Source organism: Strix uralensis, chromosome 9, assembly GCF_047716275.1.
Source record: "Strix uralensis isolate ZFMK-TIS-50842 chromosome 9, bStrUra1, whole genome shotgun sequence".
Classification (NCBI taxonomy): domain Eukaryota; kingdom Metazoa; phylum Chordata; class Aves; order Strigiformes; family Strigidae; genus Strix; species Strix uralensis.
The window spans coordinates 11,103,447-11,127,214 of NC_133980.1; the positions used below are offsets into that span (position 1 = coordinate 11,103,447).

At 67.4% G+C, this 23,768-nt stretch overlaps 3 protein-coding genes across 11 annotated transcripts; 1 reads left to right on the forward strand and 2 right to left on the reverse strand.

Annotated features, from left to right (window-relative positions):
• Positions 1-268: 268 nt before the first annotated feature.
• On the forward strand, positions 269-13,621 carry CLCN2 (chloride voltage-gated channel 2). 9 transcript variants are annotated; one of them, XM_074878624.1, is made up of 24 exons: positions 269-584; positions 5,662-5,818; positions 6,331-6,462; positions 6,564-6,692; positions 7,154-7,287; positions 7,365-7,442; positions 7,554-7,632; positions 8,235-8,360; positions 8,432-8,516; positions 8,659-8,760; positions 8,845-8,929; positions 9,007-9,162; positions 9,588-9,657; positions 9,794-9,904; positions 10,143-10,356; positions 10,454-10,587; positions 10,691-10,842; positions 10,925-11,030; positions 11,097-11,170; positions 11,675-11,725; positions 12,310-12,348; positions 12,564-12,668; positions 12,740-12,826; positions 12,919-13,621. In XM_074878624.1, the coding sequence occupies exons 1-24, from the start codon at positions 447-449 to the stop codon at positions 13,129-13,131; spliced, it is 2,757 nt and encodes a 918-aa protein (XP_074734725.1). In that variant the 5' UTR covers positions 269-446; the 3' UTR covers positions 13,132-13,621. The 9 variants fall into 9 exon arrangements, with proteins under 9 accessions (XP_074734725.1, XP_074734722.1, XP_074734727.1 ...); XM_074878628.1 differs by lacking the exon at positions 269-584 and adding an exon at positions 1,203-1,291; XM_074878621.1 differs by having other exon boundaries at positions 10,925-11,170.
• LOC141947462 (heat shock protein beta-7-like) lies at positions 13,583-15,627 on the reverse strand. The gene is made up of 3 exons (XM_074878631.1): positions 15,448-15,627; positions 14,497-14,648; positions 13,583-13,932 (listed from the first exon to the last, which is right to left on the reverse strand). Exons 1-3 carry the CDS (start codon positions 15,572-15,574, stop codon positions 13,744-13,746), a joined length of 468 nt encoding a protein of 155 aa, XP_074734732.1. The 5' UTR covers positions 15,575-15,627; the 3' UTR covers positions 13,583-13,743.
• A 204-nt stretch (positions 15,628-15,831) lies between these two features.
• Positions 15,832-22,014, reverse strand: FAM131A (family with sequence similarity 131 member A). Its single transcript, XM_074878189.1, is given in 7 exon segments — positions 15,832-17,870; positions 18,251-18,379; positions 18,567-18,749; positions 19,039-19,132; positions 20,165-20,289; positions 21,914-21,957; positions 21,959-22,014. Coding segments are annotated over 7 exon segments (1,077 nt in total). The 3' UTR covers positions 15,832-17,424.
• Positions 22,015-23,768: the final 1,754 nt, after the last annotated feature.

The window sequence follows — 23,768 nt, forward strand, 5'->3', positions numbered from 1 at the left end:
GTCCTGTTGCTGTGGGGCAGTGCCAGGAGCTGACGAGCGAGGAGGGAGCTCCGTGCCCGGGGACACAATGAGCGGGCAACCCATTTTATCACCTCCCTGCTGCAAACTGGTTCATGTCCGGCGATGAACCCTCCTGGGCTGGCACAGGGCATATCCCAGCCCCCAGCCCGGCCATCATCACCCACCCTTGGGGATGCCAACGTCAAACTGGAGGGTGGCACCCAGGCGGCGAGAACTAGCCCGTTCCTGGTCCTGCAGCACAGCCTGGAAGTGCCACGGCTCCGGCTTTCCCTGCACCCAGTTCTTGCCACGAAGGTGCCGTGTGGTGCCCCGGGGAGGAGGGCGAGCTCGGCCCTGCCAGCTGCCCTGGGTGCCCCTGAGCCCGTGGCAGGGGTGAGACGGAGGTCCCGCAGCCAGCCTGCCATGCCGGAGCGCCTTGCCCGAGGATGGCTGGTGCCAAGCTGTGGCCGTGTGCCCCTCTGGAGAGGGCTGAGCCGCTGGTGCCCACCGGGTTTGGCAGCAAAGCGCGGAGCCCACCTGCCTTCCCCGGGGCTGGCAGTGCAGGGACGCTGAGCAGCACCACGGTAAGGACGAGCTCCCTGCCAGTTTTGGGGTACCTCTGGCGAGCCCCCACAGTGCTGAGCTGCCCTGCCACCCGCGGGCAGCCACGGGTCCCCCTGTGCCCTCAGCGCCAAGACCTCAGAGGCACTCTGCCCCCCCAAATCTGACCCCCACCCAGACATAGCCATGACCCTGGATGCCCACAGTGCCTCCAGCATGGTCCTCCCCGCCCCTGCCCTGCTGCCCACATCCCACCGGGGAGGAACCACGGGGAAACCAGCACCAGCGGCGGTGCCAGCCCCCCGTGGGAAGAGGGACCAATGTGTCCCACAGGGAGCTGTACCCGAGGTCACCCCACCCCAACCTGCACCCACCGGCCGCTCACGGGTGCCATCCTCAGCTGGGAAACCTGTGGGCAAAGAAAGATCGCGGGTGGAATGGACCTCGCTGCAGGGCAGAGCCCCCCCCCAGCCCTTCCCCGGCCGGGCAGCCCCTGCCCCTGCCCGGCGCTGGGTGCTCGGCGCTGGCTGCCGGTGCCGGGCGCTGCCGGCGGAGGCGGAGCGCGGCCGGTCCCTCCCCCGGGCAGTGCCCCAGGCCCGCCCCGCACGGCCCGGGAGGAGCCGCCGCGGGCACCGGCACCGGCACCGGCACCGGCACGGCCAGGAGCGGCGGCGGCACCATGGCCTCCGACAGCGAGGCGCAGCGGGCGCTGCAGTATGAGCAGACCCTGGTGAGTACGGCCAGCACCGGGGGGACACCGGGGGGACACCGGGGGGGGCACCGGGGGGGGCACCGGGCAAGGCGGGACGCCTGGGGGAGATGGGCGGTTTGGGGGTGCTGCCCCGCTCAGGGGGGCAGTGCCGATGAGCTCCGCGGTGCCCGGTGTGGGGTGCCGTCTGCGGGCTGTGGCCGGGCAGGGGTACCACCCTGCAGCCCCCTCGGTGCTGGAGGAGCCCAGCTGAGCCCCCCCCCACCCCCAGGGCAGGACTTTTACACGCACCCCATCCCCCCCCTCAAAACTTATCACTGGGGCGATGATGCCCACCCTGAGGGGGGCTCCCAGAGGCACTGCCCGGGCACCCTTCACCCCCTGCACCGCATGTCCCCAGCCCTCTGCCCCCGAGATAGCGTATCTCCCCCGCCTGCAACCTTAGCCCCGTGTTTACGACTCCTTCGCCTCCAACGCCTCCCTGCTGGCACCCAGGTGCCCAGCTGTCCCGGGGGTGTCCTCCCTCCCCGCCATGCCCACAGCCCCTCCACTGCCCACGGCCCTCAGACATCCTGAGCAAAGGTGCTTCTCCCTGGCCTCTGCTTGGGACAGTGCCTGGGGTGGCTCTGCAAACGGGTACTTTGCCCTGGCAAAGGCATTCAGACAGTCAGGGAAGGTGGGGGCTGAGCCGCTGCAGGGTACCCGTGCCCACGGCTGCCCGTGTTTGTCGAGAGCCTGAGCCGGTTGCTGTGAGTGGGGCCGACCCTGCCGAGACTTGCCCACCCGACCCATGGGCACGGGGCAGCATCAGGGAACTGCTGCATCGGGCACCCGCCGCATCGTCATTCCAAGCACCCAGAGCCCTTGTCTAGGGGGTGCTTCTCAGTGCCCACCCCAAGCTGCCCCTTGCTTGTTGCTGTCGGGTGGCTGCGGGGCACCAGCCAGCCATGGGAGCCCTGGCTGTGCCAGCGTCTCCACGATCTTATCGGCCCCACGGTGCCTCCTCAGCAGGGCTGAGCCGGGGGCACGAGCAGGGGTGCGCAGCACCGTCTGATGCGAGTCATGGGGGTGCATCTTCTCCCCCCTGCCCAGCACCAGACTGTCCCCCTTGGTGCCATGTCCATGGTGGGTGGGCAGAGGAGCCTGCAGGCAGTACGGGAGGGGACAGGCACGCCGGGCTGGCATCGGGGCAGCCTTGCATGGCGCAGCAGACTTTGCCCTCCTTTCCTCCGGGCGGGGTAGCACCCATGCCCTGGGCGCCCCAGGATGCCCATCCCCATGGCCTCTGGGCTGCAGTGAGGCTCATGAAACTGCCTGGGGCTCGTGGGTGAGGCTGGGTGCAGGCTCCTGGCCCACAGCCTCACGTCTGGCTTTTGGGAGCTGCCTGGGCACATGCCGGGCAGGAGGGGTGCCCAGCCCTCCCCCGTGCATCCAAGCCACCACCAGCTCCTGCCGGCACCTGCCAGGAGGGTCAGGATCCAGCCGGAGCCTGGCATGGGCTGGTCTGAGCCAGACAGCCCTGGGGACAGCCCTGGGGACAGCTCCTGCTGCCTATGCCCACAGCTGGGACATCACAGCCCCAAGATCCCCGTCCCCACCCCATGTCCTTACCCCCCTCCCAGATTTCACCACCTGGGGTGCCACGGCCATGGCATCGCTTGGGGCTGGCACAGCCCCAGCCCTAAAGGTCTCCCCCAGCCACGGTGTCCCTCCCTGGGGACCCCATGCTGTGCCAGGGGTGCCGGGGTGCGTGCCAGCCCCGGTGCCCCCCACATGCCATGCTGCCATGGTGGGGAGAAAAGGTTCCCCGGGGGAGGGGGGGGATTAAGCCTGACAAACTGCCCTTGTTCACCACGGAGCTGCTCAGGGCGATTAGAGCCCGGCTAAGACAAGCAGCGTGACACACACCCCCTTGGCCTCCGCCTGCTCGCTGCCAGCCTGGGGGACCCCCCCCCCGCCTTTAAATACCCCTTCCAGGATCACGGTTTTGGGGGGAAGGTTGGCCTGCATCGGCTGTGCGGAGGTGGGCACCGCTGCCAGGCAAGCTCAGTGCTATGGGACAGGGTGGCACGGGGACACGGCAGCACCAGATGCCAGCACTTGCCCCAGGCGCAGCATCGCTCGGGCGCAGCAGGCACTGCGGGCTGGCACTGCCCGGGGGACTGCGGCATGGCCGGTGCCCACAGCGCAGGAGCTGGGGACCGCCATAGTGGCCTTGGCCTGCGCCCGTGTCCCCAGGTGCCCCCCGCCAGGCCCCCCTCCCTGTGCCCGCTCCCTGCCCGCCCGGCACTGTGATTGTTCAGCTGCTTCGCGGCGGAGGCCGGAGTCCCGGGGCTGTTTGTGTTTCAAAAGGCCTTTGTGGAAAAATAACCCGAGTGGGAGGAGGAGGAGGAGGAAGGAGAGAGCCCACCACTGGCCTTCACCGCGGCCCCATGGCCGTGCCAGGACTGCGGGCACAGCCGCTGTGGCTGTCCGGCACGGGCACCCCTGGGGTACCATGTCCTGTGCGTGGGGCCGTGGCACAGGGCAAAGGGGTGGCACAGGGTGGCACGGGGTGGCAGGTGGCAGCGGGGTGGCACAGCCCCTTCGCTTGCATCCCTGTGGTTGCAGGTGGGGTTGGCTGCAAATGGGGGGCAGAGGGGGAGCAAAATCCTCCCCCCAAAAGCAGGCTGGACCCCCTGGGGCTGGGCATCCTGCGGGGTCCCCAACACCCGGGGGGCAGCGTGGCAGCCCCTGGCAGGGCCTCAGAAGGTGGGTACGGAGCCGGTTTGGGGGCACTCAGCCTGGGGATGATGCAATTCCAACCAGGGCCGGCAGTGGGGCAGCTGTGGGGCCGGGGGAGGCAGGCGTTTGGCAGGGGGACAGAAATCCTCGGGGTGCCGGCCCGTTTCGTCTTCCAGAGGAAACAAGCTTCGCCCGAAGGGAGCCTTTGAACGCAGGCCCCGTGCGGGGCCGGGGTCCTCTTCTGGCAGCCCATGCTGGATCCAGCCACCCGAGGTGGCCATGCCGGCATCTCCGCCTGGTTTGTGCCTTCCCCCCGGCACTTTTCCATAGGGCAAGGAGGTTCTACGCCCATGCTGAGCAGGAGTTTAGGGGCAAATCCGTGGCAGGAGGGGGTCAGCAATGGAAATGAATGTGCCCCCCCCCCGCCCCCCCGCCTGCTTCCCCACCCTCCCTCCTGCCGCTGAGCACAACCCAGGTATTAGACAGTGGAGAATCCACCCGGCGCCGCTCTGGCTGCTTTCTGCTCCCTGCCAAAGGGAAGGGACCTGAGCAGGAGAGATGCCCCGTGAGAAATGCACCTTCATGCCGTCCCCACGGGGAGCTGGCACGTGCTAGCAAGCCGGGGGGTGTTGTGAACGGGACTCAGGCGTCTGGGGCGGGCACCGCCACCAGCAGCCGGGGCTGGGCTGCCCACGTGCCAAGCGCGGTGCCCACCCGTGGCGTTGCCCCTCGGCCGGGCGCCGGCACGGGCCATGCCGGGGAGGAGGGCGGCTGCGTCCCGGCTGGGCGGCCACGCGCTGCGCTGGCACGGCACGGCGGGTGGGCACGCCATCGGCATGGGGCTCACGTCGCCCCGACGTGGGAGCCTGGCAGGGTCCCCGCAGCCTTGAAGCCTCCCTTTGTGCCGGGCCAATCTCTGGCACTTGGCATTCAGGTCGTGCCGGGGGGAGTGAGGCGGAAACCAAGCAACCGAGTCCTTGGCAGTGCCCGCCAGCGTGGGACAAATGCCCCCGGCTCGGCGGGGAGGACGGGCACAAAGAACTCCTGGCTGGCACAGGGGGCACTGCCAGGGCCCCCCCACTGCCAGGGCCAGGCCACGTGCCACGGCCAGGCAGGAGGCACCTGAGGAGGAGGGGGTGTTCTCTACGTGGGCACGGAGCCACTTGCACCCCCTTGCTCCCCCAATCCACTCCTCACAGCTAAAGGACTGCCCCATGCCTGATGCTGTGCCCCCCTCTTCCCTGAGACTGGGGGTATGCCCTGCCCCCCCACTGCCCTCCTGCCTGCTTGCTGCCGGTTGAGACCAACCAGCTCATGTCACGTGTGGCCCGCTGAGGCCACATCCCAGGGGGGTAGGGGGGGTTGCATCCCAGCCCTGCTTTTGGTGATACCGAACTGAGGCGCCTGTAGAACACCAGCACAACCCCAATACCAGCCCTCAGATAGTCTCCTGGACAGGCTGGCTGTGCTCCCATCACCAGAGGCCCTTCCCCACCCTCTGCCACTTTATCTGCCCAGCCTTTCCCCTGGGGGTGCCATGGCTGCCTGTCCCTCCCGGTGCTGGGAGGCCATGCCAGCATGCCTACTGCTCCCCTGCCTCAGCTGGCCCACTTAGGCGGGGTGCCAGCCCCCCCCCGTGACGCCCCCACCCGCTCCTTCTCCCCCAGATGTACGGGCGCTACACGCAGGAGTTGGGCACCTTCGCCAAGGACGAGGCGGCCCGGCTGCGGCTGCAGCAGGGGCACGGGGAGGGGGACACGTCCCGGCCCCGCCACCCCTCCGAGCTGCTGGAATACACCCAGGGCCGCTGTGCCCCCTGCCGCGGTAAGGGCCACTGGGGGTAGGGACACAGGGGGGCACACCGGTGGGCACAGCCCCATGGCAGCACCTGGTCTGGGCACGGCTGCCCACCCTGCCACGGTGGCGGTGGGTAGGATTTCTCTGGCTGTCATGGGACACCGGCGCCGAGGACAATGCCACCTGCCCGCCGGGCAGCGGGGACACAATGGCCCAAAATAGCCGGGCACGCCGCGGGGACCGGGGGCCCCCAGCCCCTCTGCTTGGGGCTGTGCCAGGGGGGCCGTGCTGGTGGGAGGTGCATGCCCGGCAGCACTGTGTGCGGCTGTGCACAGCCAGAGCCTGCCAGTCCTGCCCACCGGTGGTTGTGGCATGGCTGTGACGGCTGGGCACGGTGGTGCTCCTGCACCGGACGGTGCCAGCGGTGCTGGGTCAGTGCCGCTGGTTGTGAGCGTTTGTGTCCCTGCCAGCCCGGCCCCGCTACCCCAGTGTGCCCATCCCCGGGGCGCCTGGCCCTGAGCCTGTCCTTGTGCCCACAGTTTGCGCCTTGCAGTGCCGGCGGTTCCTCATCTCCAAGGTGGGTGAGGACTGGGTCTTCCTCATCCTCCTGGGGCTGGTCATGGCGCTGGTCAGCTGGGCCATGGACTTCGCCATCGCTACGTGCCTCCAAGGTGAGTGGGCACTGGTGGGCTCCCGGGGCCATGGCGGGGCATGGGGTGGCCGTGTCATGCCCCTTGCCACCCGTGACCCACCCGACTGGCTGTGCCCACAGCCCAGAAGTGGATGTACGGGGGCCTGGACACCAACGTCCTGCTGCAGTACCTGGCCTGGGTCACCTACCCCACTGTGCTCATCACCTTCTCAGCTGGCTTCACCCAGATCCTCGCCCCCCAGGCTGTGGGTAGGGCACTGGGGGGGGGCTGCCTGCACCCTAACAGGGTGGCCCCTCCCTGGGGCTGTGGGTTGGGGCAGCCTGGGTGTCCTCCTGGGCTATGGGGTTGGGAGTCCTGGAGGTTTTCCAAGGGGTATGGGCTGGTCTTCAGAAGGTCTCCTGTGCATTAAGGGGTGGATGTCCTCCTGGACATTGGGGTTAGGGGTCTTAGGGGCCTTGGGGGTCTTCCTAGGGCTAAGAGCTTCAGAGGGTCTCCTGGGAGCTACAGGATTGGGGTCCCCGCAGGGCTATGGGTTGAGCTGTCCCCATATGGCCATGGGGCTGTTCCTGCCAACTGTACTGTGGGGAGACGCGTCTCTGGGGTCTTCCTATGGCAGTGGGGTGTGGCAGAGCATCAAGGATTCCCCCCCACAACTATGGGACAGGGGCTCCCCAGTGTGCCCCCTCCATGGCTGTCCCCACGGTGCCAGGCTCAGGGATCCCCGAGATGAAGACCATCCTGCGGGGCGTTGTGCTGAAGGAGTACCTCACCCTCAAGACCTTCGTGGCCAAGGTGATCGGGCTGACATGTGCCCTGGGCAGCGGCATGCCCCTGGGCAAGGAGGTGAGGGCAATGCCTGGAGCAGGGAGGGCAGGGGGCTGGGGGGGGGACTGTCCTCAGCCATCCCGCTGTCCCCGCAGGGTCCCTTTGTCCACATTGCCAGCATGTGCGCAGCCCTGCTCAGCCGCTTCCTCTCCCTCTTTGGGGGCATCTATGAGGTGAGCAGGGTGGGCTGGCCCCGGGGGGGCTCCACCTGTGCCCCCCAGCAGGTTTGGCAGCACCAGGGGCAGGGGAGGGCAGTTCCCGCTCACCCCCCCTCTCACCCACAGAATGAGTCGAGGAACACCGAAATGCTGGCTGCTGCCTGCGCCGTCGGTGTCGGCTGCTGCTTCGCTGCCCCCATCGGAGGTAGGGTCACCCTGGGCCCCACGCACCCCCACGCACCTCCTGCCCGGGCACTGTGGTCCACCCGGCGAGGCGAGCAGGACCCCCAGGACAGCTGGCATGGGAGAGGGCAGTGCCACTCAGCGGGGAGGAGGAAGGGAGGAGCTGGCACCGTCCTCCCGGAGGTGTAACATCTGCTCTTGTCCTCTCCCCTGCCGCCCTGTGCTCCAGGGAGCTCCCCGCTCTGGCCCCGCTGAGCCCTGCCCGTAGGTTGGTGACGTGTCTAACTCTTCCCTTGCCCTCTGCCTGCTGCGCTGCCCCATTTGTCTGTCCATCCGTCTGCGTGCGCCCACCCCCCAGCACCACCTGCCATGTCGTTGCTCACATCCCTGCACTACCCTCTTGCTCACACCGAGCGCTGCTCCACCGTGCCCGCTGCGGCCAGCCAGGGACCGGCCACGCGCTTTGCCAGCGAGGCCCTTGAACTGCCCCATAGCGTGTCCGTGGGCCTGGCCGGCCCCCCGCGGGCCATGCACGAGCGTGGGCTCGGGGTGGGAAGCATGCCAGGCACCGGGGGCCAGCCTGGGTTTCGCCACCTCCCTCGTGCGCTTCCCCCCCGGTGCCAGGCGTCCTCTTCAGCATCGAGGTCACCTCCACCTTCTTTGCCGTCCGCAACTACTGGCGCGGCTTCTTTGCCGCCACCTTCAGCGCCTTCATCTTCCGTGTCCTCGCCGTCTGGAACAAGGATGAAGGTACCTCCAGTGGGGTGGGGGACAAGGGGGGGTTCCCCTGCGCAGCCCCCCTGACCCCCGCTGTCCCCCAGAGACAATCACGGCGCTGTTCAAAACCCGCTTTCGCCTCGACTTCCCCTTTGACCTGCAGGAGCTGCCCGCCTTCGCTGTCATCGGGTGAGTGCGGCCACCCCGGCACCCATCCCATGGCCTCAGGGTGGCAGTGGTGGCGATGGCATCACCCCATGGCCCCGGGGTAGTGACAGTGGCAGTGGTGACAGGAGGACATGTGGGTGCTCACCCCTTTGCCTCTGCCCAGGATCGCCAGTGGCTTTGGGGGCGCGCTCTTCGTCTACCTCAACCGCAAGATTGTGCAGTTCATGCGCCGCCAGAAGACCATCAACCGCTTCCTCATGAAGAAGTAGGTGCCTGACTGTCCCCAGCACCGGGGAGGTGGAGCCAGGGCTGCACCGACGTCACTCCCTGCCCCGTGCCACCCTGCCAGGCGCCTGCTCTTCCCTGCCCTGGTGACGCTGCTCATCTCAACGCTGACCTTCCCGCCCGGCTTTGGACAGTTCATGGCTGGCCAGGTACACACTGTGGGGTGGCACACTGGTCCCCACCCCGGGGCCACCACCAGCCCCAGCTTACCCCCACCCATCACCAGCTCACCCAGAAGGACACCCTGGTGACACTCTTCGACAACCAGACGTGGGCCAAGCAGGGGCTCAGCGACGAGTTTGAATATTTGGGCATCCTGGAGGCCTGGCGTCACCCCCGCTCCAATGTCTTTGTCACCCTCGTTGTCTTCATCCTCATGAAGGTGGGTGCCTCCTGCCCCTGCCTGTCCCAGGGCGCCACCAGAAGGCTCTGGGAAGGGACTCCTGAATGTCACTGGGGAGGTGCTGGGTGGTTGCCAGCAAGGCGGCACCAGGAGGCACTGGGTGGCTGCTCCCGGAGGCCACCAAGGTGTTGACTGGATGATGCCAACATGCCATCAAAGAGGTGTTGGCTGGGAGCCACTGAGGTGCCAGCAGCAGGTGCTGGCGGGGTGGCCCCAGGTGCCACCAGGGAAGTCCTGGCCAGGTGCCACCAGGGAGGCACTGGCAGGGTGCCACCAGGGAGGAGCAGGGCTGCCCCATGGCATGGTGCAGCAGCTCCATGGCAGCCAGCTGTGGGGCATGGCAGGGGCAGGAGGCAGGGCTGGGCTGGGGGGACAACTAACAGGTGTCTGCATCCCCCACACAGTTCTGGATGTCGGCCTTGGCCACCACCATCCCAGTGCCCTGCGGAGCCTTCATGCCTGTCTTCGTCATCGGTGAGAGCCCACACCCCGCATGGGTGTCCCCAGGTGTCCCTTTCCCCGGCAGCGCTGGGATAGAGGAGAGGCCACGAGTCTGGGTCGGGTGCCAGGAGAGTCCCTGTGCCTGATCCCAGCCCCTCTCTGCGGTCAGGGGCAGCCTTCGGGCGCCTGGTGGGGGAGAGCATGGCAGCCTGGTTCCCCGATGGCATCCACACCGACAGCAACACCTACCGCATTGTGCCGGGGGGCTACGCCGTGGTGGGTAAGCACCGGGCCGGCACACGGACACCATGGTGGGCATCACTTGGAGATGCTCCAAAGGAGCCAGTGGGTTCCCCAGGGTGAGGTGGTGCCCCCAGGGACTGGGGGTAATACCACCACTGGGGATGTCCCTGGGAGGTCCCAAGGGCTCCGGGGGTGGTGGATGCCCCAGGGGAAGGGACCCAGCCTGGTAGGCAGCACCTGACAGCAGCCCCTGTGTCTTCTGGGGATGGGCACAGGGGCGGCTGCACTGTCGGGTGCCGTCACCCACACGGTGTCCACGGCCGTCATTGTCTTCGAGCTGACGGGGCAGATCTCGCACATCCTGCCCGTCATGATCGCCGTCATCCTGGCCAACGCCGTGGCCCAGAGCCTCCAGCCCTCCCTCTACGACAGCATCATCCGCATTAAGAAGCTGCCCTACCTCCCTGAGCTGGGCTGGGGCCACCACGAGTGAGTGTGCAGCCCCTGCCCTGTCCCCAAGCCCTTCACCAGGCACAAGAAGAGGGGGTGGCATCACTCTGAGGCCACTGTTACCCTCCCTGGGCAGAAAATACAATGTGCGGGTGGAGAACATCATGGTGAGGGACATCCGCTACGTCACCCTCAACTGCAAGTACCGGGACCTGCAGCACGTCCTGCACACCACCAAGATGAAGAGTCTGCCGCTGGTGGAGTCGGCCGGTGAGACGCGGGCTGGGGGCAACGCTGGGGGCTGGGATGGCCCGGGGAGGGGATGGCAAAAGGGGTGTCGGGAGCCAACGCAGCCCCTCTCTGCTGCCGGCAGAGTCCATGATCCTGCTGGGCTCCATCGAGCGGGCGCAGGTGGGGGCCCTGCTCAGCCACCAGCTCAGCCCCCAGCGCCGGCTCCAGGCCCTGCGGCAGAAGGCGCTGGCCGAGGACGGGCACCAGCTCTCCGATGCCAGCATCCGCTTCCAGGTGAGGGGGGCGGCCGCCTCAGGGGATGCCCGGCCAGGGTGCCCCCCCCCCGCCGTCCCACCACCACCCCGTCCCCCTGCAGATCAGCACGGAGACCTCCTCGAGCACCCCCGCCCGCGCTGCCCCCCGCAAGCCCCTGAAGCCGGCGCTGAAGCGGGCGTCCAGCAGCCCAGCCGAGAGCCCCCCGGGTGAGTCTGCGCGCAGCCCCCCCGACCCCCCTGTGCCCCTCGCTGACACCCCCTCCCCGCCCGCAGCTGGCACCGCCGACCACACCGGCATCGCCCTCAAGAGCCTCTTCTGTGCCAACACCTCCGCAGAGCCCACCGAGGTGAGTGTCCAGCCCTGCCTGGCCCTTTCTACCCCCTGCCATCCTTCCCCATCACTCCTGTCCCTTTGCATCCCTTCCCACTCCTGCCCATCCCTCCCCACCCTTCCCACCCCTGCCTGGCCCTGCCCCTTCCTGCCCATCCCTGCCCATTGCTTTCCATCCCTTCTCATCCCTGACCCATCCTGCCCGCCCCTGCCCATTCTTGTCCCATCCCTTTCCATTCCTACTCAACCATGCCTGTCCCTTCATCCCTTTCCACCCTTTCCCATCCCTGCCCCTTCCTGCCCTTTCCTACCCATCCCTGCCTGTCCCTTCCCTGCCCATCGCTGCCTGTCCATCACTTCCCTGCCCATCCCTGCCTATCCCTTCCCTTCCCTGCCCACCCCTGCCCATCGCTGCCTGTCCATCACTTCCCTGCCCATCCCTGCCTGTCCCTGCCCATCCCTGCCCATGACACCACCATGCCCTGCCCTAACACCGCTGTCTCTCCCCACGTGGTGCCAGGCCCAGGGCAGGGCCTATCGCAAGGCCAAACACGTCCGCATTTCCATCATGGTAAGCTGCAGCCAATCACAGGCTGGGCACAGCTCCTCTCAGCCAATCGGAGCCCAGCATGGAATCTCTGAACCAATCAGGGTCCTGGCAAGATTCTGCTTGGCCAATCATGTTTGGCCTGTGTCTGTGCACCCAATCTCAGACTGTCGCGATTCTGCTCAACCAATCACAGTGTGCGTCCTCCCCGTCCCAAACCTTCCTGGCGAATCGCAACGTGACCCAGAGCCTTTCGGCCAGTCACAGCCATGGCATTTCCCCCACTTTGCTCAGCCAATCATGGCACAGCCTCTCCACCAATCACACACGTGGTTTGTCCCACCTTGGCCAATCATGGTGTGACCTATGTCCTCTCAACCAATCATGTTACCTGACCTGCGCTCTGTCCACAACCTGCCCACGTGCTGCCTGCACCCTGCCTGCATGTGCTGCCTGCACCCTACTGGATCACTGCTGCCCTGCTGCCCGCAGCCTCGCTGGGCCCTGCCTATACCCTGCCCATGCCTTGCCCACACCCTGCCTGTGGCCGGTGTGCAGGCAAGCTGCCTGCTGCCCTGCCAGCCTGCTCACACTCGCTTCTTTTGCAGGAGGATCTGGATCTGGGTGACAGGATGACCCCGGCAGAGGTGAGGGGGTGGGCAGGGGTAGGCAGGACCCTGCTGCCCATGGGGACCTGGAAGATCCCAACAGGGTGCCGAGGCGTGAGGTGGGGGGGGGAGCAGGGAACGATGGACAACCCTGATGTCCCCATAACACTGGGTGCAGGGAGGGTGGGGGCGCCTTTGCTGGCACCCTGGGGGGGCCGTGTCCCCTCACCCTGCCCCATGGCATCCCCTGCCAGATCCTGGAGTGGGAGGAGCAACAGCTGGACGAGCTGGTGGACTTCAGCAGCGCCAAGATCGACCCCGCGCCCTTCCAGCTGGTGGAGCACACCTCCCTGCACAAGGTGCGCCCGCGCCCCCCCCGGACCCCCACCCAGACCCCCCAGACCCCTAACTCATCCCCCGCTTCCTGCAGACCCACACCATCTTCTCGCTGCTGGGCCTGGACCACGCATACGTCACCAGCATTGGGCGCCTGGTGGGCATGGTGTCCCTCAAGGAGGTGAGCGGGGAGGGCGGGGGGTTTGGAGGGGCACAGGGGGGGAGAGGGGAGCACCCAGAGCTGCCTTCCTCTGACTTTGGGGGTGCCCACAGCTGCGCAAGGCCATCGAGGGCTCGCTGACAGCCAAGGGGGTGAAGGTGCGCCCGCCGCTCGCCAGCTTCCGTGACAGCACTGCCAGCGCCGGCGAGCCCGACACCACTGCCCTGCACCAGCTCTGGGACCGCCACCAGCACCACCCCATGCCCCGCGAGGCCAGTCCCGGGGCCGATGACGATGACGATGATGACACCCCCAAGGGCCAGTGAGATAGGATCCCCCGCCATGTCCCCAGCTGCTGCAGGGACCCCCAGCAGGTGCCAGGGAGTGCCCGCTCCGTGCCCACTCGCACCAGGCTTGGCACAGGGATGGGCACCCTCAATCCAGTGCTGCTGCCCCCTCCCTGTGCCGGGGGCTGGCCAGGTGTCCCCCAGCCTGCCAATGGTCCCCACCTCCCTACCAGCTCCTGGGGCTTTCCACTTCGCTACCTCTGCCCCCCTCAGCCCCCAGTGCCCCCCGGCATGGCCACCACCCTCATCCCCCCACCCATGGGCACCACAATGTCACTGCTTGGGGTGGCACAGGGGGGTGGAGGAGTGTCAGGTCGGGGTGCCCACAGGGACACGGGTGGGCACTGCCCCCCTCCTCAGCACCTCATGGCTGGGAAGGGGGGTCCTGCCAACTCTCCGCTGTGTACCCCTCCCCATGTAAATACAGAGATTTTTATATTAATTTAATAAAATGACTTTATAAACAGAATCAGAACACCGAGGAGCTGGGGGTGGGGAGGGGGCATGGCCAGTGGGCACTGGCCAAGCCTCACCACAGCCCCGGGGTTAGCATCACTCGGGGCAAGAAGCCTTTCTTCACCTGATGCCGGCTCACAGCGTGGCCTCGCTGCGGTACAGCAGCTGCGGGGGCTCGCCGGGGCGGGTGCCAGCGCGGCGCCGGGCGGTGATGACCAGCGTGCCGGCCTCGGTGAGGGCACAGCTCACCGACAGCGGGTCCGTGTCCTCAGGCAACTGGCACTTGTGGGTGAAGGTGTCACAGATAGTGCCATCCTCAGCCACCTGCGGGGAGGCAGCGCCGGCGTGGTGGAGCATGGCACGGCATGGCATGGTGTGGTGGTACACAGCACAGTCCCAGTTACCCCAGTGCTAGTGATAGGGCAGCTCCCAGTCACCCTGGCTCCAGCAGGGAGCTCAGCAGGGCAGTTCCCAGTTACCCAGTGATTCAGGGGCAATTCCCAGTTACCCCATTGCCAGCAGGAAGCAACTCCCATTTGCCTAAGTCTTGGGGGGGTGGGGTAATTTCCAGTTGCCCCAGTGCCAGCAGGTACTGTTCCCTCTCTCCCCCGCCCCCCATCAGAGAATGCAGTGGGGCAGGAGTTCCCAACTGCCCCATTCTCAGTGAGGACAGTTCCCAGTTACCCCAGTTTTGGCAGGGGCAGTTCCCAGTTACCCCAGTGCAGGAGAGGTGCAGTGGAGCAGGAACCACCTGTTATCCCATCACCAGGGGACAGCTCCCAGTTACCCCAGTGCCAGCAGGGGCCATTCCCAGTTAACCCCCACTGCAGGACAGAATGCGGGGGGGGAGCGGGGGGAAGAGGGTGTTGTCCCCATGGGGTGCCTCACCTTCTCGGCCTGGATAGCAACATGACAGTTGGAGGTGGTCACCACGATGTCAGGGGGTTCAAACTGGCTGACGTCGGCCACCACCTGGTAGGTGTCACCTTGGGCACCCACCCAGGTGCCCAGGCTGCAGGGGCACACGGTGCCCGGGGATCCTGTGGGCATCGGGGGGCTGCCAGGCACGGGGGCATGGGGTCATGGCACCCGGGGACTGGGGCACTGGGGGATGTGGGAGAGGCTAGTGACACTGGGGCACAGGGCTGGGGATTGCAGGTGGCACTGGGGGTTTGGGGACATTGGGGGTGCTGGGGGGTTGCATGGACAACCGAGGCCCCAGGGGTATGGGGGGTATTGGGGGGTCTAGTGTCGGGGTCTGGGGGTAGCAGGAGGCACTGGGGGTTCTGGGGGCACCTGAGGGCACTGGGCAGGTCTGGGGGCACTGGATGACCTGGGGACAGCAGGGGAATGGTGCAGAAGGCTGGGGACAAGGGGGACAGCCAGGAAAGTCTGGTGAGAGAGGGTTTAGGGGGGCACTGACATTACTGGGGGGCTCTGGGGGTGTACAGGAAAGTGGGATCTAGCAGGGGACACCAAGGGGTCTGGGACATAAGGGTAGCCAGGAAGATGGGAAAGGGTCTGGGGACACTGGGAGTCTCAGAAGGGTGTGGGGAGGGGGGAGCTGGGGGCACTGTGGGCCTGGAGACAGCAGGGACACTGGGGGTATCAAGGACTTGGGGGGAGTGGGGGGAGGGACTTGACAAGGGCGAGGGCTGGACGACAGTCCAGAGAGCCATGGGGCACCTGGGGGGCAGTTGGGGCTCCCCTCCCAGCCCCCTCCCGGTTTGTGCTGGGGAGGTCCCATGCTGTACCCGGGCACAGGGCAGCTGGATAACCGCTGGGGTGGGGGCCCTTCCTGGGGTAGCATGAACCCCCCACCCTCCCCATCCCCAGTACCTGGGTACCCGAAGGCCTCATGTGCCCGTGGCCCGAAGGGCCTGTGCCGCCGGTCACCCTCGAAGCGGGGCTCGCCATGCCCCTGGCCATAGGCACCGAGGCGCTCGGCGCGGTACGCGGAGGCCATGGCACCTGCAGCCTGTGCCCCACAAGGACCCGGCCGCAGAGGAGGGGGCCGGCCGCCTGCCACCACCGTCACCACCAGATGCCCATAATTAGGCACCCCGGCCCCAGGAATGCGAGATAAGGGACCAGGCTTCGTTGTCACCCTGCGGGGCCGCAGGCGGGGGGATGTGTCACTGCCACCGCCAGCCTGTCACCGGCTCCCAGCCCCCCCGGGGAGGAGGTGCCCCCCACCCGCAAGGAGAGGCTCCGGCGCAGAGCTCGCACAATGGACTTTATTCGAGACCTTGTGGGATGGAGGAGGGGGTTCCAGGGTGTGGGCACCCCATGGGGGTACTGCTGCAGTGGGGCGGGGGGCTCAGGCAGCTCCCATGGGCATGCACACGCGTGCACATGCACATACACCCCCCAGGTGTGCACACGCACACACACACACAGGCAGAGCAAAGCCCCCCCCCCCCATATGCAGGCACCCTGTACCCCCCAGCCCATCCCAGCGTAGTGGGGAGTATCTGCTGTCTCCAGAAAGGGGGTGGTGGTGGGTGTCAGGGAGCCCATCAGTGTGGCGTCGGGCCTGCTGGCCCCTGCACACCCTCACAGCTTGGCCATGCAGGGAGAGGGGAGCCAGCCCCAAGCCGGGCAGCCCAGGGCAGGGAAGGGGAATGGGTGCTGTGCCCGGTGGAGGTTGATGGGGGTGCTGGGGGGAGGGTGTGCAGGAGCAGGAGTGTAGTGGGTGCTGGGGGCACCCTGGGGTGCAGGGCTGTGGCTGGGCTGGGCAAGGAGCAGCATGCAGCGGGAGAGCAGCCCCACGAGAACACGTGCCATGCGGGAAAGGGGGCACAAGCGTTGGCAAAAACTGGCATTCCTCCCCCAAACGGCATGCCCGGACCCCCAGCATGGCCCTAGGGGAGCCCCGGAGCCGGGGCGCCACCCCCGGCCAGGACAGGGGGGGCTGGTCGCCCTCCATGTAGGCACTTGGTTCCCTGCTAGGGGTGAGTGACACAGGGACGGGGACGTCGGTCCCGCCGCCTCCCCCCTCTCTCCACCCCACATTGCCCCACAGCAGACTTGGGGGGCCCTGGCTGGGCTGAGCCCCCTACCACGGGGCTGGCTTGGGGATGCTGTCGCTGGTGGCCCAAAACCCCAGCCTGGGGGCTCATGGCCACCCGGCCCCCACCCGGCCCCGCAGTCTTCCCGTGCCGGCCTCACGTGCGTACAAAAGTATAGAAAGCCCTGGTACCGCAGCACTTCCACAGCCCCCCCGGCACCCCCCCACCGGCCCCGTGCCCCGAGGCGCAGCAGTTCACAGTTTAAAACTCAGTCTGATAAAAGCCGGCTGGAGAGAGAGGAGAAAAGTCCCCGCTCCCCAAATTGCGCCCCCCCCACCGCCCTGAGCCGAGGGTGCCGGACATGGGGCGGGGGCACCACGGGATGCTCAGAGAGGTTCAGCCATGCCAACAGGGGGGGCCTCGTGCCCAAAAGGGGAGCCCGGGCCAGTCTTGGGGGGGGAACATGCGAACAACTAGCCCCACTGATTCGGTCCCATCAGTTTTGGGGGGCACATCTGGGCGTCAGAGCAGGGGTCGGACCCCCCCAAGCCCTTCCCTGTGCCCCTTCCCTGCTCTCATGCAAAAATCCAGGAGGGCAACGATGTGGCCAAGCAGGGCCAGGGCACGGCAGGGGCACACTGGCCGGGGGGGGGAGCTGCAGCAACCCCCTGACCCCCCTCTGCACCCCGATAGTGAGGGGGAGCAGCAGCAGGGCCTGTCCATCGCCCAGTGTGGGGTCCGGCCGGAGGGCGGTGGCGGGGGGGCTGGACCCCCGCCGGGAGAGGCAGGGCACCCCAGGGGGGCATCAGGGTTCTTCGGCCTCCTCCTCCTCCTCCAGCGATGCCACCCCGGAGGACGCAACGTCGGAGACTTTCCGGCGGAGTGGGAAGTCCTTGCTCAGCACCACCTCATCCTCAGCGGGTGAGAGGCAGGCTTCGGCGTAGGACACGGAGTAGAGGGAGTCCTGGCACCGGAGCCGTGCCAGGCCCCGCAAGGCACTTTGGCTGGCCGGGGGGGGCAGCTTGGGCAGCAGCAGGTCCTCGCCCCCCAGGGAGCCCAGCAGTTTGGCAGTGAGTTCGGAGGGGGACACCATCTCCAGGCTGCAGAGGCTGGAGCAGAGGGTCTCGGGGGAGAGAGTGTGCGAGGAGTCGCTCTCGGGCTCGCAGGAGCCGTGCCGCACGCCCAGCTGGCACAGGTGGCCCTGCAGCAGGTCTCGCAGCAGCGCGCTGGTGGGCACCGTGCTGGGCAGCTCTGCGGGAAACCGGGATGCCCAGGGTCAGTGCAGGGCTGATGGCACAGGGGGCTGCCATCTGCACCCCCCCATGCCCCGCAGGATGGGAGCAGCCCTGTGCCAGGCATCATTTGCCCACAAATTTCTGTGTGCATGACACTGGTGACCATCAAAGGAAAAACAAAATACACTCTGGCACCGGGGAGGGTCACATTGCAGGGCTTCCCCATCCCTGCACAGCACTGCCTGCCATGGTGCCAGGCAGGGGCACTGCCCTGTAAGGGGGTGGCCAGGCTGGGGAAGATGGTCAGGGATGGGGCACCCCGACTCCTTCAACCCTTGGCACTGGCAGCGGGACACCCTGCCCGCCCGGTGGGTGCCCGCTTCCCGTGGTGCTTACCGGCAGGCTGGGAGCTCTCCGTGGAGGGCAGGAAGTCCTCGTCATAGGACTCGTCGTTGGAGTCGTCCCCGTCCACGGAGGACCAGGCTCGCAGCTTGGCCTCAGCGATGGCAAACTGCTCCGCCACGCCTGGCACAGGACAGGCACGGGTCACGCGCGCTCCGGGAGGTGCCCCCACGATCCCTCTGCCCCGGTGCCTCTGTGCCCACAGTGCCGTGACACCAATGGAGGGATGGTGGGATGGGGACAACCCGGCCCACCACCCCTGCCCACGGCGGGGAGCGTGCCCGCCAGCCGCACCCCATGCAGTGCCCACCGGCAGCAAAGCGCGCCTCTTGCTCGCCCTCGCTCAGGTGGCAGTAGGAGTTGAAGGCGCTCTCCAGGGCGGCCGGCGGCTCCACCGGCTTGCACCAGCCCTTCCACTCAATGAGGTGGGCGACACGGCCCTGCGCCATGGCCGTCGGCTTCGTCACGTGCTCCTTCACCACCTGCGAGATGCCTGCGAGATGTGCCCCCGTGTCAGCACCCCCCCGGGCACCCCGAGTCCCCTCCAGGAAGCCCATGACCCTGGGACCCCGCAGCCCCCACCTCTGGCCCTCGGGCCCTGGCACCCCCCATTGCTCTCCTCTTGTGTGCCACCAGGGACACTTTGAGGCCCCCCAAACCCCAGAGGGGTGACCCCAATGCCCTCTCCAAGAACCCCAGGACCCTTGCTCACAGGAGACCCCCCCCATTCCCTGGATGGCACCCCCAGGCACCCCCGCGCCACAAGCCAGACGAGCAGTTACCGTGCAGCGAGGAGCGGGCCAGGGCGGCAATCTCCTGGATGGTCAGCGCACGCCGCGACTTGGGCAGCATCTCGACAGTGTCCTCAACATTGACCTGCCGGAGCGGGCAGGGGCGTCATGGCCCCCGGCCACCCTGCCCGCTGCCTGCCACCACTCCCCCTCTGGGACCCCCCTGCCCTGGGAGGGGGCTTGGCCCTGCTCCGTGCCCTCCCCGCGGGGCCTGGGGTGTCTGTGCACACATGTGTGTTACAGGCACACGTGCGCACATGTGTGCAGAGGGATGGTGACAGCCACTACCCGCAGAGCGGTGGGTACACACACCCCCGTGCCTGTGTGCACGCTCCCATGGTTAGCACACCTGTGCACAGTGTGCACACTCACACCTGCACAGACGTGCTCAGCGCACACGCGCCTGCACGTGCCCACTCACGTAACCACGTCACACACAGAGACACTGATACACACACGCTGACCAGAAACACACATGTGCACTCGCACACGCATCCACGCTCACACACACCCTGCAGAGTGGGGCCCTTCTCACCGTGCACACACGTGAACTCCCTGCACACACACGTGTGCTCACTGTGTGCACTCCAAGTGTGCCTGTACTGCACGCACACGGGTACTCACTGTATACACGCACGTGTCTGCACATGTACACACACACACACGTGTACATGCCCTATACGAGCTGGTGCCACTGAATATCCTCCCCAGCTTGTGCACACACACACACATGTGTGTGCAAGGTCACCATGGCCAGGCTCCCCAGTGCCTGCTCCCCAGCAGCACTCGCCATGCCAGAACATCCCGCTGCATGTCCCCGTTGCCTGTCCTGGCCACAGCAGGCCCCGAGCCCATGGCCACGGGGGAAGTGATGCGGGATTTGGAGGCGCGCAACAAATTGCATTACCATGGCAACGAGGCACCGTGGACTGATTTCTCCCAGGATACAGCCTGGCTCGCGGCTGACGTCAGAGCAGCCCCGCAGCCGGCTGCGAGCTGGCAGGGCCAGGCGGGCAGTGGAGCCCCCTGTGCCCCCAGCCACGGCCAGGACGGGTGTCCCACCATGGGGTACCGGCACACAGGCACCTCGGCCAGGCATGGCTGGGCTCAGCGGTACCTGGAGGAAGTCCTGGCTGTCGAAGGAGGCCTGGCGTGCCAGGCGGGGCAGTGGGCGGGTGGCACTCAGCGGCGACAGCGCTTTCACCTCCTTCCACTCCACGCACAGCGTCGTGTCCACGGCCACTGCAGGAAGAGCCGGGGCCGGCGTCAGCACCTCCATTCCCCTGGCAGGCCCCTCCGCCCCCCCACCCCGGGGTAGCAGCTTCTTGCCCAGTCTGAGACCAGACACAACTCATTGCAGAGCTGCTCCGGAGCAGCCGGGTGCTGCAGCACGGGTGACTCACGCCCAGGCAACTCTTCCGCCTGTGTCAGCGGTAACACACAGCCCCAGCCTGGCACAAGGGACCGGGCGCCCGTCCCGGCTTGGCAGCTGTTTTGGGAGGGGTGGGGGCAACTAGACCAGGGTGTGGGGGTACAGACTGGGCCTGGGTGCATGGACGGAGGCAGCGCTGGGCCGTGCTGCGGGGGTCTGGCGCTCCTCCACCATCTCCAACACCCCACTCCCCAGTTCCCCATCTCTGGGGCAGGAGGGAAAGGAGCAAAATGGGATGGGGATGATAAAAGCACCCACACCCATCCCCCACCCTGACCTCCTGGCACCGACACCCCAAATGGATGGGCCCCCGCCCCATCGGGGACTGATTCCCAAGCACCGGGGCCCGGGAGGGTCCCCTGCCACTGCAGCCCCCAGGCCAGGCCAGCCCTCACGGAGCCTCATTCCCTGCACCGAGGTGGGCCCAGTTGACATAAACCGGCTGTGGGGTGGGATATGGGGGGACAAACCATGCTCCCCTATTATCTGGGGGTAGCCCCTGGCTCCTGGAGAAGCTGTTGACAGCATCGTCCCCACCCCCGGCTGTGGGCAGGGGCACCCCGTGGTGATACCCCAGCATCGACACCCCTCCCCTCCTAGCAACAGCACACCCAGGGCCTCCCAGCATGTCTGCAACACCCCCAGCTCTGGCCCGGCCCCCACCAGCCCCAGCCCCGAGAACACCCTCGGATCACAGCCACAGCCCCCATCGCCCCCGTCCCTCCTGCAGCACCCCCAGGACATCTGTGGCACCCCCGCAGCACCCCACACCCTGCAGCACACCCCTGCCAGCCCCCATAGCCCCTCCAATAGCCCCCCCAAACACCTCACTCCCGCTCATAGCACCCCCATACCCTCCCAGGCCTCTGACCAGCACCCCAGTCCCACATCCCCTTCCCAGCCCCCTGCACCCCACACACCACCCACCAGCTCCCCCAGAGCTGCTCTCCAGCTCCTCCAATCCCCCAATCCCTACACATCCCCCCCCCCACCCCATATCTCCCCGCACCCCCTGGGCCACCCAGCTGCCCCAGAGCAACATCCCCGGGCCCCCAAACCCCCACCCGTCTATAGCTCTTATCCCCTGTATGCACCCCAGTCCTCAAGTTCCCTGTATGTCCCCCCCACCCATAGGCACCCCAATCCTCTGTGCCCCCCTCCGCATTTCCCCCAGCCCCCACAGCTTCCCCAAGCCCATAAACCACCCCGTACGCCGTCGCCCCATCCCCTAGACCCCCCCGCCCCCCACCCTCCCACATCCCCCATCCCCCTCATCGCATCACCCCCGGCCGCCCCCCAGCAGCCTCCCACACCCCCCCAGCACCCCCCTACACTCTACATCCCCAAGCCCCCCCCCCGCTCCCTCCATATCCTCAGACCCCCCATGAGCCCCCAACCCCCCCCCGCGGTCCCAGCCCGGTGCCGCTCACCCACCGATGGTGGTTTTGGAGCCGATGCAGCCCATGCTCCCGGGGGGGCCCCGGTGCGGGCACTACCGCCGGCTCCGCGCCGCCCGCATCGCCCCCCGGCCGCATGGGCGGCCCCGGGCAGCGCCCGCGCCCCACCGGAGGCGGCTGCCGGGCCGAGCCGGGCCGGGCCGGGCCGGACCGCGGTGCCGGAGCCCCAAGCGGTGCCTGCGCCGGGCCGGGGAGCAGCACGTCCAGAGACGTCACTGCTGGGGGAGGAAGAGGAGGGAGAGGGGGAGGCGGGAGGAGGGAGGGAGATGGGGAGGAAGAGGAGGAGGATGGGGAGAGGGAGGGAGGAGGAAGGCTGGGGAAGAGGAGGACGAAGGGGGTGAAGGAGGAGGAAGAGTAGGGAAGGGGTGGATGGGGGAGAGGGAGGCTGGGAGGAAGAGGAGGAAGGGGAGGTGAGGAGTGAGAGGATAAGGGGGATGAAGGCAGCCGGGGAGGATGAAGGAAGAGGGGGGCTGGAGGAAGAGGAAGAGGGGGATGGAGGAAGAGGAGGGGGGCGCGGGGAGGAGGAGGATGGACGGAGGAAGAGGAGGGGGCTGAGGAGGAGGAGGAGGAGGAGAGGAAGGCCGGGCACCGCGGAGAGCGCCGTGCCAGCACCGCGGACAGCGCCGCCCCCCCACCCCGGCCACGGTCCCCCCCTCCCCGGCAGGGGCGCGGCCCGGCCCCGGGGAGCGGGGGGACAAGGGGCAGGGACACAGCCTCCCTTCAGCCCCAGGCCTGCCCACGAAAGTGGGGGCATCTGGCCCTGCCTGCCGCCCCACACACAGAGGTGCGGGTGGTGCTGGAGTGAACCTGCACCCCCTGACCCAGAGCTGGGGGTCCCACCTCACTGGGGCTGGGTTTGGGGCTGGTGGGTGCAGGGTTTAGGACATCGCATCTGATGGCACCACAGTGACCTCCCTGGCAGCAGATCCACGCCAGCACTGAGGCCAGGCCAAGGGTTAACTTGCAGCCAAAGACATCTGTTTATTCTGAAACCTACTGATAGCAATCAATGTTGCAACACCTTTCCCTGGCACAGAGGGGCGCAGGAGGGCACTGCCAGGGTGCCACCCTCTCCCTTAGCAACCAGAGTACCAGAGCAGCCCAAGGGCCTCCCTCTACTCACTCCTGGGCAGGGGGAGCTCCTGGCCAGTAGCCCCCCCAACCGAGGCCCTGCTGGCCTTTCCCTGACAACTGCTTGCCAGCACTAGTGGTGCCAGGGCTACAGCTCAGACAGATCGGCCTCTCATCTGGGGAACAGTCTCCGGTTAATTATTCTGCACCCTCTGGGCCATGGCCAGGGTGACTCAGCACGAGGCAGCCCAACCCACTGAAGCACAGCCCAGCCCTAAGGGGGGGCAGCCTCAGGCCCCAGCAGGGACACCCCACCAGGGCTGGGGACAGCCTAGGCTTGCCCCATCTTCCCCCCACCTTGCAAGACAATGGTCACCCTAAGAAAGCAGCTCACCTCTCCCACCTCCTGCCCCAAGGCAGAGCCCAAGCAGAGCACCCAGGTCCTGCCACTTCTGTGCCCATGGGAAAAGGGACACTTGGGGACATTGGGGTGCTGGCAGGGCTGCCCACCCCACCCCGGGACACCCTGTGCGCCAGGCAGAGCTAGTGAGGGGGGATCCCAGAGGGCCTGGCTCCAGGCATAGCCCAGCCCCTTGCCACCCTCCCAGCCCCAGGGTGGGGGGTACCTACCGTCTGCCTTGGGGTGCCTGGGGAGGCTGGCCCCTGCCTGGGCTCTAGGCTGGCACCCCCGCGCCAGCCCAAGCACAAGGGACATGGGACAGGGGGGCGGCAACAGCGGCACACGGGGCATTATTTAGCAA

Bases quoted from the DNA above. Each gene is read 5' to 3' on its own strand.
- CLCN2 (XM_074878621.1), top strand. From the start codon at position 447: ATGGCTGGTGCCAAGCTGTGGCCGTGTGCCCCTCTGGAGAGGGCTGAG. The intron at 7,633-8,234 runs GTAGGGTCACCC...CCCCGGTGCCAG, and splicing joins CTTCGCTGCCCCCATCGGAG to GCGTCCTCTTCAGCATCGAG. The intron at 11,726-12,309 runs GTAAGCTGCAGC...CTTCTTTTGCAG, and splicing joins ACGTCCGCATTTCCATCATG to GAGGATCTGGATCTGGGTGA.
- LOC141947462 (XM_074878631.1), bottom strand. From the start codon at position 15,574: ATGGCCTCCGCGTACCGCGCCGAGCGCCTCGGTGCCTATGGCCAGGGG. The intron at 14,649-15,447 runs GTACTGGGGATG...CGATGCCCACAG, and splicing joins TGAGGCCTTCGGGTACCCAG to GATCCCCGGGCACCGTGTGC. The intron at 13,933-14,496 runs GTGAGGCACCCC...GCCTCCCCGCAG, and splicing joins TTGCTATCCAGGCCGAGAAG to GTGGCTGAGGATGGCACTAT.